Here is a 13964-nt window from a genome sequence, read left to right as displayed (position 1 = left end):
TACAAGAAGATCAGATCTAGTTTCTCTACGGCTGCTAACTAGGTTTAGAGGAGACATAAGATATATATAGTTGTGTCCCAGAAAACCCTAGCACTAGTGGGCCTAAAAAAGACTAAGGCCCAACAGATTCAACGCATTATTCAACAAGTAACCCATGTGTTGTCAGCTCTAATGGCAGAAAGACTAGCGTTGTTGGAAGCTGTCCGGACAGGAGTAGAAGAGGAACGGAGGATGCTGTGCTTTGAATCGGACTATGCGCTTGTGATCAAGGCTGTCAGCTCTGGGGCTTGTATACCGGAGCTCTATGGAGTGGTGTCAGACATTTTATCTTTTGTGTCTATTTTCGAGTTTGTCTCCTTTGCTTGGATCCCTCGTAAGAGGAATGGTCAAGCCAATATGTTAGCAAAATCTGTTTTGATTGCAGGTGGAACTTTGGTGGTTGATTGAGTTATTATTAATCCCAACTAACTCTTTAAGTTTAAATGAAATATGTGTTAAAAAAAAGATAAAGAATAAGGATACGATATTAATACTAAAACGTGTTTAATTGCATTGTCTATCTTTTAAAAATAAAACCCCAAAAGAAAACAAACCATGATCATTAAGTTGTATAAACGTAAATATCAATGTGTAAAGAAGACTACTCGCTCAAATAAAACGAAGACAAGTCAAAGAACAAGAAAAAACAAACCAGAGATTCAGACCAATCTGAAAAAGAAACATACACAAACAAAAATTAAAGAAATACAACATAACAAGATAACAGATGCGATTCATGTCCCAGCCTAGCGTGCAGCAGGGGTCACTTGTGTCCCGAAATCAACAGTCAATTGTAAGAAGTTCTTTGAGTCATCATCTTGAATCTCTCCTCTTGTCCTCAAATTCTCAGAGACCAAACACTCTTTAAGCACGTTCACAACTTTCGACTTGTTTGGTCTATCAGATGAAGAATGACTCACGCATGATATTGCTAGTTCAAGAATCTTCCAGGCTATATTAGAGTCATAATCTCGACCAAGGTTTGGGTCAACGATTTTCTCAATATCTCCACTGCTTATAAGAACCTTTAGCCATTCTGCTATATGAGTTTTTTCTCGAGTTCGCTCAATCACAGATCGGTTTGTTATGATTTCCATAAGTATGATACCGAAACTGTAGACATCGCTCTTCTCATTTAACCTATTTCTTTGGTAGTATCTGAAAAATAAAGTATTTTATGGAACTTAATGATTGAAAAAAGTTTTAAGTTACATTAGTTTTCTATGTATTGGAGAGAACTTACGCCGGATCAAGATATCCCGACGTTCCTGCCACTACTGTTGCTACCTGAGTTTCAGCTCCAACGGAAAATGATCTTGAAAGCCCAAAATCCGCAAGTTTGGCGTCAAACCGATCGTCTAATAGTATATTTTTACTTTTTACATCTCTATGAACCATTGGCGGCTCGCATGCCACATGCAAGTATTCTAAACCTATTTTGACACAAAATTTGGTAAGATCTTAAAGTTGAGAGATATATGATCTTTGCAATGTTATAAAAAGGGCAACTAAAATTGTTATGTTAGCAAGAATTAACCTTGTGCTGCCTCCACAGCTATTTTTAGTCTACTAGCCCATTTCAAAGTAGATCCAGCAGATTGTACTGTAAATGAAAATGCTAATTAAATCCTTAAATATTGAAGACTTATTGATTCATAGACTAATAAAGACACGGTTTGTATAAGTGATTAGTTACCTGATAAATGTTGTTTAAGGTTTCCATTTTCCATGTTCTCATAGATAAGTGCCAAGTGACCTCCTTCATCACAGTAACCAACAAGGCTTACCAAGTTTAGGTGATGAACTCTTAGAAGAAGCTCCACCTTTTGAAACTCTCAATACGACTTAAAAAAAGTTTTCTTGATCAAACAAGTGGAATAACGTTAAAGTACCTCTGCCTTAAATTCCTTATAACCTTCAACTGATGACTCCGAGAGAACTTTAACAGCTACGGGTTCGGTATCACTCAAAGAACCGTGGTAGACAACTCCAAATCCTCCTTCTCCTAGAACTCTTTTGAAGTTGTCCGTAAGTTCTACTACTTCTGAATAAGTGAACCTTTTCTTTTTGGAAAAGATTGATGACTTTCTTGGTAACTCTCGTGTACCAGCTGTGCCTGTACATGCGAGATCATAAGCAATGCCATTATCATATACAATGAAACCTAATATTTTATTAAGTCTGTGTATGCTTCTTCATGGATGATTCTGTTTGTCTATTTACCTTCTGATAGGGGTCTTTTCTTTCTGAAAATATAAAAGAGAACCAGCAAGGCGATAAGAACCAGGACTGAAGCAACCGATGCGATAACTGGTACTAAGACTTTCTTGTTATTATTGCATGAGCCGGAGAGACAAAGATTTGGATTTCCTTGAGTACTATAGAACAAGAACGTTACTAAATATACAAAAATTGTTAGGAAAATATTAATTTTTTAGGGAGAAGCTTAATTACGTCAATTTCAGGCCTTTCTTTTCTCTATCGCGAAGGGCTTGAGGAATTGGACCGGCTAAGCTATTCCAACCTAAGTTTCTGTCGAAACAGAGAACATTATTATATAGAAATCATTCACACATATATTTGGTGAAAATGTGTTACATTGCTTTCCAAGAAATATATATACTCACATGATCAACAATGACTCCATGTTGGCTAAAAACTCTGGCACTCCTCCAGATAGATTGTTATTCGACAAATCCCTAGTATTTGATGAAGATAAAAAAGTTAAGAAGCAATCTAATAGGTTCAAAAAAAAAAACATACTATGAACTCACAGTTCTTGTAGATAGGTTAGGTTTTGTATGCTAGATGCTATGACGCCGTTTAGTCCACTCGATGATAAGTACTCTCTGGTAATATAAACACACACATTTTCAGGTGTTAAACTTTACAAAATATATAGTTTAATTTGTGATTGTATAATCCTACAATGATATATGATTCTTTGCGGAACAGAAGCATTTGTGTAGCTGCAATTTACGCCCTCCCATTTAAACTGTCGAGGAACGCATGGATCTCCTTGCCAATCAATTCTATTCAGCTCATAAGTATCTTTAACATTCTGGACCGCCACAGCTAAAAATAAAACCAAAATTGATATACACAAACATAAATGTTAATACCACGTGCATGAAATCGATACTAATGATGATTGAGTTGACTAACCATCCTCTGGATTAGTTCCTGCGTCTGGGAACGGCATAATGATGTAAGCTTCCATAGCATTAATCATTGGTGGGAGGGTTGAGCTCTGAGTCGTAACAAGCTCCACTGTACATTGAGTACTATACATACATTTCAAAGGGGGTGTGTTGTATAGAGTCTCTAGCTGTAACTTCGGAGGGCGATAAGATGAAACTGTAATGTTTTGGTCGTTTCCCTTCCACACAATGTCGAATTCTCTTGTGTCGTTGCCTTGAAGTGTTTGTATCTCAGCGAAATGAAGGTAGATGAGTGCATGATAGTCACGGTTATCAACACTCCAATAAAAAGATAAATTTTCAGTGACGTTTTTGTTAACGACTGCCTTTGAAATTACATCTCGTGGTAGCTCATAAGGAGCAGAAGAGTTTACACTGAGGCTTGTGTTTATAAAATTAAACCCAGAATTGCTTCTTGGATTCCATTCACGATCATATGCATCTTTAGGATACCTGAAATAAATATAAATCCTATTCAAATATTTGTAATGTTTTACAAAACTTGCTTGCTTCTGAAGTAAAGTAAGGGCGGTTTGTTTCACCATCTATCATCTCCATCCAGCTGATCCATTTAGATGATCCAATTCCATTTAGATGATCCATCCAAATGATCCATCCAAATTTTGTGGGACTGTTTGTTTGTCCATCCAAATGGTTCATCTAGATGAATCATCTAAATGAATCTTATGTTTGTTTCTTTATCTACATTTTCATCCAGATGAGTAGTAAATAAATTACTAAAATACTCTTGTTTTATTTTAATCATATGTTTGATGTTAATTTTAACTATATTAAATTTTATTATTTAGTCTAAAATATATTTAGACTGAAATTATTTTATAATTAGCATTTTGAAATTCATAAATTATTATTTCACATAAATTTATAAATTTTTATTTAGATTTGTATTAAAAATTAACTACAATAATAACTTCTAATAAACAAAAAGTTTGATAAACATATACTTTAAAAAACTTTGAAATTTCAAACTAAAACATGATTAATAATAAACTGATTAAAATATTCAAATAAATATATCCAAAATTAGTTTTGCATTTTTTTGTGGATAACGCGATTTTTCGTTTTCGACGGAAATCGTGATTTTTCTTTTTCGACGGAAATTGCGATTTTCTGGTTTTGGTCAAGAAAACGCGATTTCCGGTTTTCCCGTTAGGTGGGAAAATGAGATTTTTCAGTTTTGGCGGAAAAACAAGTTTTTTTGGTTTTGGTGGGAAAATAAGATTTTCGGTTTTTGCGGAAAAAATGAGATTTCTGGTTTGGTGGGAAAATGGGATTTTCTGTTTTTGCGGGAAAACGAAGGGAAGGTGATTTTCTGGTTTTAGCGGGAAAACAAGACTTTTCAGTTTTGGCGGAAAAATGTGTTTTTGCGGCTTTAGCGGGAAAACATGCGTTTTTGCGATTTTGACGGAAAAATGTGTTTTTGTGGTTTTGACGGGAAAATGTGTTTTTAGGTTTTGACAGAAAAATACGTTTTTGTGGTTTTGTCATTTTTCATAAGTGACAAAATGATATTAGATTTAGGTTTGTAATTTGTGAATTATATCAGGGGTATAATAGATATTATACCATTTTGACGGAACCATCTAGACGGTTCAATTTGGATCAGCCAGTTGATTTTCAAAATTAAGCCTAAATTTTGAAAACTCATCCTGATAATCTATTGAGATGACTTGTTTTATTAATGCCTAAACAAACAAAATTCTTGTCTCCATCCAAATGATTCCTTTTGGATGGTGAAACAATCCAAATGACTCCTTTTGGATGGTGAAACAAACAGCCCGTAAGAAAAAAATACCGGACGGATTGACCGAGAGAATCGTCGCCAGCGTATTCTCGTTTTATGAGCTTCAAGGAGCCATTTGTAGTGATGTAAGTGTCATCTCTCAAGGGTCTTAGTTCCAAGGCTGAAATGATTGGTGTAGTATCTCTCAAGGGTCTTAGTTTGGGATGTGTATGATCTCTTCTGTTTTAGAAGAGAAAGAAAGATCAACTTTTGTCCATTTATTTGGACCTAGATAAAGATCAAATTCCGGGCCATCATTGAGCCCATCGTAATTCCCGTAGAGAAATTGAGCTTTGATAAGATATTTGGTGCCTGAAGTGACTTTAAGATTATAGCAGTTTCGTATTCCCTCTGGAAAATATCTTAGTACGTTGAATGCCTTAGAGGCTTCTTCCCAAAACTTTTCTACCCTACCACTTTGACCACCACCTTGCGTGAAGTTGGAATCAGATGTGTATGTTATTCCAGTTAACGGTTCGGTATAAGGAGATGCTGCGGGGTGTAATCCGCAATCCAAGTTGATGAATTCTGGTAAGAGATTGCACATAAATTCATGTCAAACATATTATAAGAAACAAAGGGAATTTAAATTCAAGACTTCTTAAAAGGGAATTTAAATTGTTTGAGAGAGTGTACCTTTGGGATCAGATTGAGCTTGAATTAGATGTGCAGTAGTGGCAAAAGACACAATGATCAGAGCTAGCAAAAGACCTTGAAGATTCTCCATTTTTTGGACAGTTTTTAAGTAAAATAGAAAACAGTTTTCGCCTCTCGGATTAGTTCCTCGTTCAGTTTAAGTCAAGATTATGGTTGATCCTTACTTTGACTTTTTGATTATAAAAGGTTGTTGACAGAAGAGAAACAACCGGGATAACTGGTCACCATGACCTCACAACGTGCTTACAGGTTATTTAATTAACTGCAATCCTATGTTTGAACAACAGCATAAAATTGTGACAGAAATAGACATGTAATGTATTATAACCATAAACAAGAGTACCTTGTTGGAAAAGTTATTCCTTAAATCAGAAACTGGTTACAACATTATTGTGTAACATCTTTGGTTGTGTATGGTTAGGATATCATACTAAAAGTCATAAACTCTTGCTCTCTTGTCCTTCTCTCTCTCTCTCTCTCTCTCTCTCTCTCTCTCTCTCTCTCTCTAGTTGGCAAAAAAAAGACAGTGACAATGAAGTTAAATTAAATGAAGCTTATAGTTTAATCTCTGCATTTTCCTTAGGTCAACAGCGACACCATTTACACGAGCCAAAGCAAAGCTGCAAGCTTGTACCTCATTTTCATCGTGTTCTTTTCATCAAATGTCAAATTCTCTGGTGTTTTTGCTTCGAAGTGTTTTTATAGCAGCAAAATAAAGTTATATGAGTGCTTGATCCTCATCGGTATCAACATTTCAGTGTAAATATTAATTCTCGCTCACGTTTTGTTATTGACTTCTTGTGGTAGCTCATAAGGAGTGGAAGCGTTTACATCACAACATATATATTTATCAAACGACGACGACTCAACTTCAGTATCACATGTTATTTGTGAAAAAAAACCTTAGCGATCATTGACAACAAACTTTTGGAAAATACAAATGGGAAGATTCATTTAAAATAAACTAGCAAGGATATATTTGGCGAGCTAACGAGCTTCAGGGATCACCTCGGTGTACATGTCCTTGCTGTAGTCCATAGAAGTTCTTAATTCAACATCTCGGCTTTCGCTTATCCTTGAATTTTCGGATATTAGACACTCTTTTAGACCTTTAGCAACTTGAGACATGTTTGGTCTTCCTATGGAAGAAGGACTCAGACAAGACATTGCTATTTCAATGGCCTTCCAGACAGAACCAATGTCATAGTTTTGATGGAGATTTGGATCCATAATACTTCCAATATCTCCTTTTGTTATCATAAAGCTGACCCATTCTACTAAGTGAGGCTTTTCGCGGGACTGCTGAATTATAGGACGGTTTGTAATGATCTCCAGTAATACTATTCCGAAACTGTATATATCACTCTTTTCTGTCAACCAATTTGTTTGGTAATACCTGAAAAGCATGGCATAGAAATTAAAACATAAAATATTCTTTGTGACCATGATCAAGTATCAAAAGGGACTGTAAATTTATACTATATGAAGTGAAACAATACTTACTCTGGATCAAGATATCCAGGAGTGCCAGCAACAACAGTTGACACATGTGTTTCATTTCCGGTGGGAAAAGATCTTGAAAGACCAAAATCAGCTAGTTTAGCTTGGAAATTTTGGTCCAAAAGTATGTTAGTACTTTTTATATCTCTATGAACGATTGGTGGTATGCATCCTGTGTGCAAGTATTCCAGTCCTTCATTGCAAATTAAAAATCCAGTAATTTCTTGGCAAATTTTAAAGTAATTCATATAGTGCCTTAGGTTTAGTATCAATTGCATACGCCAGAGGTCAAAAAATTAGGTGCGCCAGTGGAAACGTAATGGTTCCTTGTTTATTCACTCGAGAGTAACTTTGTACACAGTACATACCTAGAGCTGTATCCAAAACTATTCTTAGTCTGTTTTCCCAGCTCAAACAAATCCACCACGCTTCCCTGTATTAATCAGACATTAGTGCAAAATTGCTCAAAATACGATATTTTCTATAGAAAGGCTAAGACATCATATTATTTTCCAATATTTGCTGTAATCACTGATTATGCTTCTATTATTACCTGACAAATGTTGCTTTAGGTCTCCATTTGGCATGTACTCGTATGGTCTCCTTCATCACAATACCCAACTAGACTCACCAGATTTATATGGTGCACTCTCATAAGCAGTTCCACCTAAACCAACCATCCATCAGCTAAGAGTAATAACAAGAGATATGTTTCAATTAAATCACTGAGCCAAAGAGGACCTCAGCCTTAAAATGCTTATAGCCTTGAGATGATGATTGGGACAGCAATTTGACAGCTACTTGTTGGGTAACATTAACACAACCGTGATAAACAACTCCAAACCCTCCTTCACCGAGAGTTCTGTCAAAGTTATTTGTCATTTGTTGAACCGCAGTATAAGTAAACCTAATCTTCTTCGAAGCGAATGACGATTCCGGCTGGCTAGTATGCCCAACATCCGGTACGGATATACTTGGTGGAGCAGGTGAATCTACACAGTAAAATACTTGGTTTTGCAGGATATAATTTTATGAAATTTCTCTGATGATTGTATGGCTCAAGACGTACCTGAAGGCAGTTTTTTCTTTCGGAAAACAAAAATAAGAGCCACCACAACCGGTATAGCAAGCAGAGAGGCAGCTGATGCAAAAGCAGGTATCAAGAATTTCTTTTTCTGCTTTTCTGGATTGCATAAACTAGTTTTGCACAAATCTGGATTTCCATCAAGTCTACAAAGTACATGCGATATATTGAAGATGTTAAGGAACACGCAATGGAAGATGTTAAATTATGTTTTATCTTCAGACCGAGTATTTTTAGGCTTTGTAGTTTCTGTACAAGAACTACCATTTCTACCCCATTTCTATATAATTAGCAAATGATACAGAGAATGAAAAAACTTACTTTAATACAAGTCCTTCCGTTACTCTATCAAGAAGAGCCTGAGGAACTGAACCGTTGAGATTGTTCCCACTGAAGTTTCTGTACAAAAAATTATCATAATTACAAACATACGCAAATCCAACAAAAATACATTGAAAAAGATGTTTAGGATTTATGCTTTCTATAAAATTACATCAAGGTCAGCGATTTCATGCTGGCAAGAAAACTAGGCACTGGTCCAGTCAAATTGTTGTTCGATAAGTCCCTGCAGTTGCATGCAGAAAATACAAATGATTGGCTTACATGTGTTAAAATATATCATTCTTGGTTTAATTACTCAACACTTGGAGATACTTACAGTTCTTGTAATTGTGTGAGATTCTGTAAAGCTAGAGCTATGCTACCAGTTAATCCACTTTCTGACAAGTTTCTAATTATAAAAGCACAAAAACACTTTAGAAATATTTGGATACAATAATTTTAATTATTAGAAAATGTGTTTGTCAATGGTCTTACAAGGAAACAATTTGTGGTGGAGTGGAGAGATCTACGTAACTGCATCTAAGATTTTCCCACGACCAATCTTTAGGGAGACACGGATCTCCGTGCCAACTGATTTTACTCAGTCGATAAGTAACTTTGATGTTCTTGATAGCGTCAACTAACACAAATGTTAATCAAAGGAGTCAGTATATCTTATGGCAGAATATAAATAACTTTCTTGTAATAATTGAAAGCTATGCAAGGTACCATCACTTGGGCTTGTTTCCAATTTTGGGAATTCGATAACCGTGTAAGCTTCGAGAGCATTAATCAGAGGTGGAAGAGTTGACTTTGGAGTTCTTACAAGCTCTAAACGGCAACCTCCCGAATCACATTGCATAGGTACTTCTGTGAATAATGTAAATACCTTTAACTTGGTAGGGCTAAAACCTGAATGATTAAAGTTCCCTTTCAAGATAACGTCAAATTCTCTGATCTCGTTGGCCTCAAGGGTTTGAATCTCGGCGAAGTGCATGTACAAGTACACTTGAGCATTAGAGGGTTTGGGATTCCAAGTGATGACCAGCGGTCCACTGGCGTTTCTAGGCGTGGCAGCACTCTGGAGTGCAGTTTTTGGTACCTCATATGCCTTTGAATTGTTTATGTTGAGATTGGTTGTTATTTGTGAATATGAAGAACCAAAAAATGGATTCCAAATACGATCACGAACATCATCAGGGTACCTGCACGGAGTTGTATTAGCCAAAAGGAATTGAACAGATAAAATTTAATAACAAATACTCATAACAATTATAGTCCTTGTCACATTTGACAAGGAATGAGAACACTTCTTGTAATCATCTTCCAAATGTTATGGTTGATGTCTTGGACTGTACTATATGTACCAAGCATGTGAGACGGTTGGACAATTAATACTGAATGGGTATTAAAAAAAGGGAATGTGTCTGTTGGTAAGACCGATACAGGTTGCCAGAAATCTAATAAACCAGAAGTTTTGGTTGTCTCTTTGGTAATTCACTATTTACAAAGAAAAAACTCCCATACGTGAGAGTGCGCGGATGGTCAGTTCAAGCAGACTGAGCCTTGGTTTTCTCACTTATGAGTTAGTATGCTATATTTTCCATTTTGTGTTAAAGAAATAAAGCCGGGAAAGATTTGTTTTTGATGTCATTTTCAAAATTTCTCGTATAGGCCTGGAAGTTTGGATTATATATTTTGGGCTTTTTGGATTTTCAGACTCAAACTAGTAAGTCCCATTTAGGTTTCATTTTAATATGGACTAGGATAAAACCTGCGCCTTGCACAGGGTAAATTTATATGAAAATTATTTAAGAAATATCGTATGAAAAATAAAATTTATATTATTAATCGAATCAATATTTTTGGCCTTTAAACCATTTTCTTAAAAAAAATTTGTTAATTGCATAATTTGTTTACTAATGAACTGATCTCATTTTTAAAAATATTTTAGGTCAAAAAATTATTTATCGCATAAAAACCTAACGTTTAGGCCGAAGAATCTCATGCCTACTATTTGGTAACGATGAAACTATGCCAGATCGTTTTTATATCATGATTTAGCAATTTAAAAGTTAATTATGGTTATGAGAAGTTTACGTTTACGTGCCAATCCTATCTATCTTCGATAGTTTTCTCATTTTTGTGTCATTTTAGTTATTGCTCGATATAAGTATTGATTTTTTAGTTTATTCTCATTTCTTTCTTTTATTTTGGCGTGAGATTTAGAAAATGTTTAAGATTCAAAATTATTAAAGAGATACATACTTAGGTTAAGATATGCGCCTTGTGCAGAATAAATATTTTATATTTATTACTTATTTTATATTTTTCTGCATATTATGGAATAATAAAATAATAATTATATATTAAATAACTAAGAAATCAATTACTATTATGTAATAAATTGGCTTGCACATATAAATCAAATGACCTCTCTTGTTTATTCGCAATCATTTTAGGATAAATAAATCAAAACAATCAATCTTATCTATCGTATATGATATATAATTAAATTTAAACGATATGAAGTATATATATATTAACATAAACATCTATTAAAATAAAATTATTTATTTATATGATTTTATTATCATTGTATCTTACTATCGAAAAAATTAAACATTGATCACAAAAGTTTATGTGAGACTTTTAACAGTTTTAGTAATTTATACTCGTTTTGAAAAATTCAAAATACAACATATACAAAAAATCGAATTTTTTAATATATAATTAATTTAATTGTGTAATTAGTTTAATAATAAAGAATTAAACAAAAATGATAGAAAGTATACAGATTATTAGCAAATCTTCATTATTTAAATTCATTAATTACTATATATATCATAATCACATTAAGTAATTCCGTAGGTTTTATTTAAGGAAATAATATATAATAAATTTCAATTTTATAAATGAATGGTCCATAATGGACATACTATGTAATATAACATTCCCTAACAATTTAATTTTGGATTAACAAAATTCTCAATTGATTTTCAATCCGCCACGTAAACAAATTAACATTCCAATTACAGTAGAACCTCTATAAATTAATAATGTTGGGGCTTTGAAATTTATTAATTTATAGAGATATTAATTTACAAAAGTTTCCTTATTTAGATTTTTATTTTAAATATATTTATTCTAAGATAAGAAAAATATCCGATTTTAATGTATACACATTAATTGTTTTTTTTTAATTTGACATTTATATTAATATTATTGCATTATTTGGTGTATATAATATATATTGTATAGAACTTAAATGTGATTTAAGATAATATAAAGATAGTTTCATTGTGAATATAAAGCAAGCAATATAATAATAGATTCTTATTTATATAAAATATGTATACATATAAATTATTAATCATTTAAATGGGACCATATATTTACATCGAATTTTTTAAGAAATTAGCATCTTATTATTTTATCGATATGTGTCAAATTTTGAACCAGCCTAAGTTGGGACCAGCAAAATTTATTAATTTATAGAGATTATTAATTTATCGAATATTGATTTATAGAGCTTCTACTGTACGTGACAACTCAGCATAACACAATTTTAATTAGTACAAACTACATGTTTTAAACTTTTAAATGTTTCTCTATTAATATATAGGGGATGTTAAACCATTGATCATTAATTTTTAACATAATAATTTTAACAGTTTTAGTAATTTTTTTGTTTTTTTAATTTAAAATATAACATATACGGAAAAAAACTATATTTTAATTTTATAGCTAATTTGATTGTTTAATTTATTTTAATAATATAAAATTAGACAAAAACGATGGATGCGATATAAATTGTTATCAAATCTTTATTATTAGAATCATTAATTTTCATATATATATATTAGTTATATTTGGTAATTCCGTAGCTTTTATTTAAGGAAAGAAAAGAAAATAGTAATTGTACACTTTAATTAATTTTATAATTAGTTTAATGAAAAGTATAATATATACTTAATTGGACCAACATATTTTCTAAGGATTCTGAATTTGATTCTGGTGATGACACGTGACTACACTTAAATGTTGTAATGTTTCTCAATTAAAATATAAGAGATTTAATAATAACACTTTGGGATCAGAAATAATTTGTAGCTCATACCAAATTAAAACTCATTTTGTAACCATTTTTTTGTCTACGGGTTATTGCGTTTCAGAGTGGGTATTTTTAGATATCATATTAAAATAGATATGGATTTAAGTATTTTAGGTAACTATTTAAGTTTTAAATATTTATTTTTGGATATTATATGCAAATAAACATGTAATTAAGTATTTAATTTGAAATACTTATTAGGTTTTAAATATGTATTCGGATTTTTGAGTTTTTTGGTTATCCGTTCGAGTCCGAGTCCGAGTCCCTTTAGTAAACATTTTGGATTCAAATATGTTCTAGACCACCTTAGATCATGTATTCGAGTATTTTTACATCTTGGATCGGATACATATTCAAATTTTGGATTCGTGTAATTCAAACTGGATGTTTATCCTTCTCTAGTTTTGTACTAACTGGGAGTAGATAACTTATATATTATACCATTTTATCTTAAATTTTATATGAACTTTGGATTGATATCCGAATATACTGGATAAAAGAATAGTACGACACACAAATCACATTGAATACTTCAAATGGAGCTACTTACCTTATAAATCCATCGGAATTGTTAAGATACACCCGGAAAGACAGCCTCAGTGAACCAGATTGGCTAACATAAGTATTGTCCCTGAGTGGCCGTATTTCGATGGCTGAAATTATTGGCGACGTTGTTCCTGTCTTAACAAGACATATATCCAAAGAGTTTGACATAGATTTGTGTATGATCTCATCTAGAGTACCATTTGGTCTTCCTTTCAAATTTATACTTATCCACTTATTAGGACCAATATAGATATCAAAGTTTGGATCAAGATTAAGACCATCATAATTCCCATATACGGAGCTAACTGCGATGAGATATTTTGTGTCAGGCTTGACATCTAGACTATAACAATTGCGCTTTCCTTCAGGAAAGTATCTCAGAGTCAAATATGTTTTGATAATACGTCGTTGAGATCTTTATGGACTCTACCACTTTTCCCTGTTTGGATGAATGTGGAATCCGATGTGAATGTCAATCCATTGAATTCATTATCGTAAGGAGATTCTTCAATAGGTAATCCACAATCCAAACTGATGAATCCTAATAAAAAGAAGAGAAAAATTGGAAAATTGATACATATATTAGATATCTAATAAAGTCAAAGGAAGATTATTGTCGACGTATGTACCTTCTTGTGTCTGGGCTAAAACTATAGCGGCATAGGTTCCAATGATGACCAACAAAAGATGAATCTTCAT

At 33.0% G+C, this 13964-nt stretch overlaps 3 protein-coding genes and 2 pseudogenes across 3 annotated transcripts; all 5 read right to left on the bottom strand.

The window, feature by feature from the left end:
• Positions 1–785: 785 nt before the first annotated feature.
• Positions 786–2686, bottom strand: LOC106395807 (probable LRR receptor-like serine/threonine-protein kinase At2g28960). The gene is made up of 8 exons (XM_048756011.1): positions 2667–2686; positions 2494–2571; positions 2263–2417; positions 1932–2155; positions 1736–1862; positions 1577–1642; positions 1283–1472; positions 786–1197 (listed from the first exon to the last, which is right to left on the bottom strand). The coding sequence occupies exons 1-8, from the start codon at positions 2684–2686 to the stop codon at positions 786–788; spliced, it is 1272 nt and encodes a 423-aa protein (XP_048611968.1).
• Positions 2687–3191: 505 nt separating this feature from the next.
• LOC125575280 (probable LRR receptor-like serine/threonine-protein kinase At2g28960) lies at positions 3192–3799 on the bottom strand. The gene has a single exon (XM_048754136.1). It carries the CDS (start codon positions 3782–3784, stop codon positions 3200–3202), a length of 585 nt encoding a protein of 194 aa, XP_048610093.1. The 5' UTR covers positions 3785–3799; the 3' UTR covers positions 3192–3199.
• Positions 3800–4465: 666 nt separating this feature from the next.
• Positions 4466–5640, bottom strand: LOC125575543 (annotated as a pseudogene).
• A 1044-nt stretch (positions 5641–6684) lies between these two features.
• On the bottom strand, positions 6685–10750 carry LOC111198379 (annotated as a pseudogene).
• LOC106395216 (probable leucine-rich repeat receptor-like protein kinase At2g28990) lies at positions 8259–13964 on the bottom strand. Its single transcript, XM_048756010.1, has 9 exons — positions 13895–13964; positions 13696–13806; positions 13270–13627; positions 9335–9810; positions 9101–9245; positions 8943–9014; positions 8778–8849; positions 8606–8683; positions 8259–8430 (listed from the first exon to the last, which is right to left on the bottom strand). The coding sequence occupies exons 1-9, from the start codon at positions 13962–13964 to the stop codon at positions 8259–8261; spliced, it is 1554 nt and encodes a 517-aa protein (XP_048611967.1).

This window comes from Brassica napus, chromosome C4, assembly GCF_020379485.1.
Source record: "Brassica napus cultivar Da-Ae chromosome C4, Da-Ae, whole genome shotgun sequence".
Lineage (NCBI taxonomy): Eukaryota > Viridiplantae > Streptophyta > Magnoliopsida > Brassicales > Brassicaceae > Brassica > Brassica napus.
Note: the sequence above shows the minus strand (reverse complement) of the source record. Positions and strands in the feature narration are given on the sequence as shown.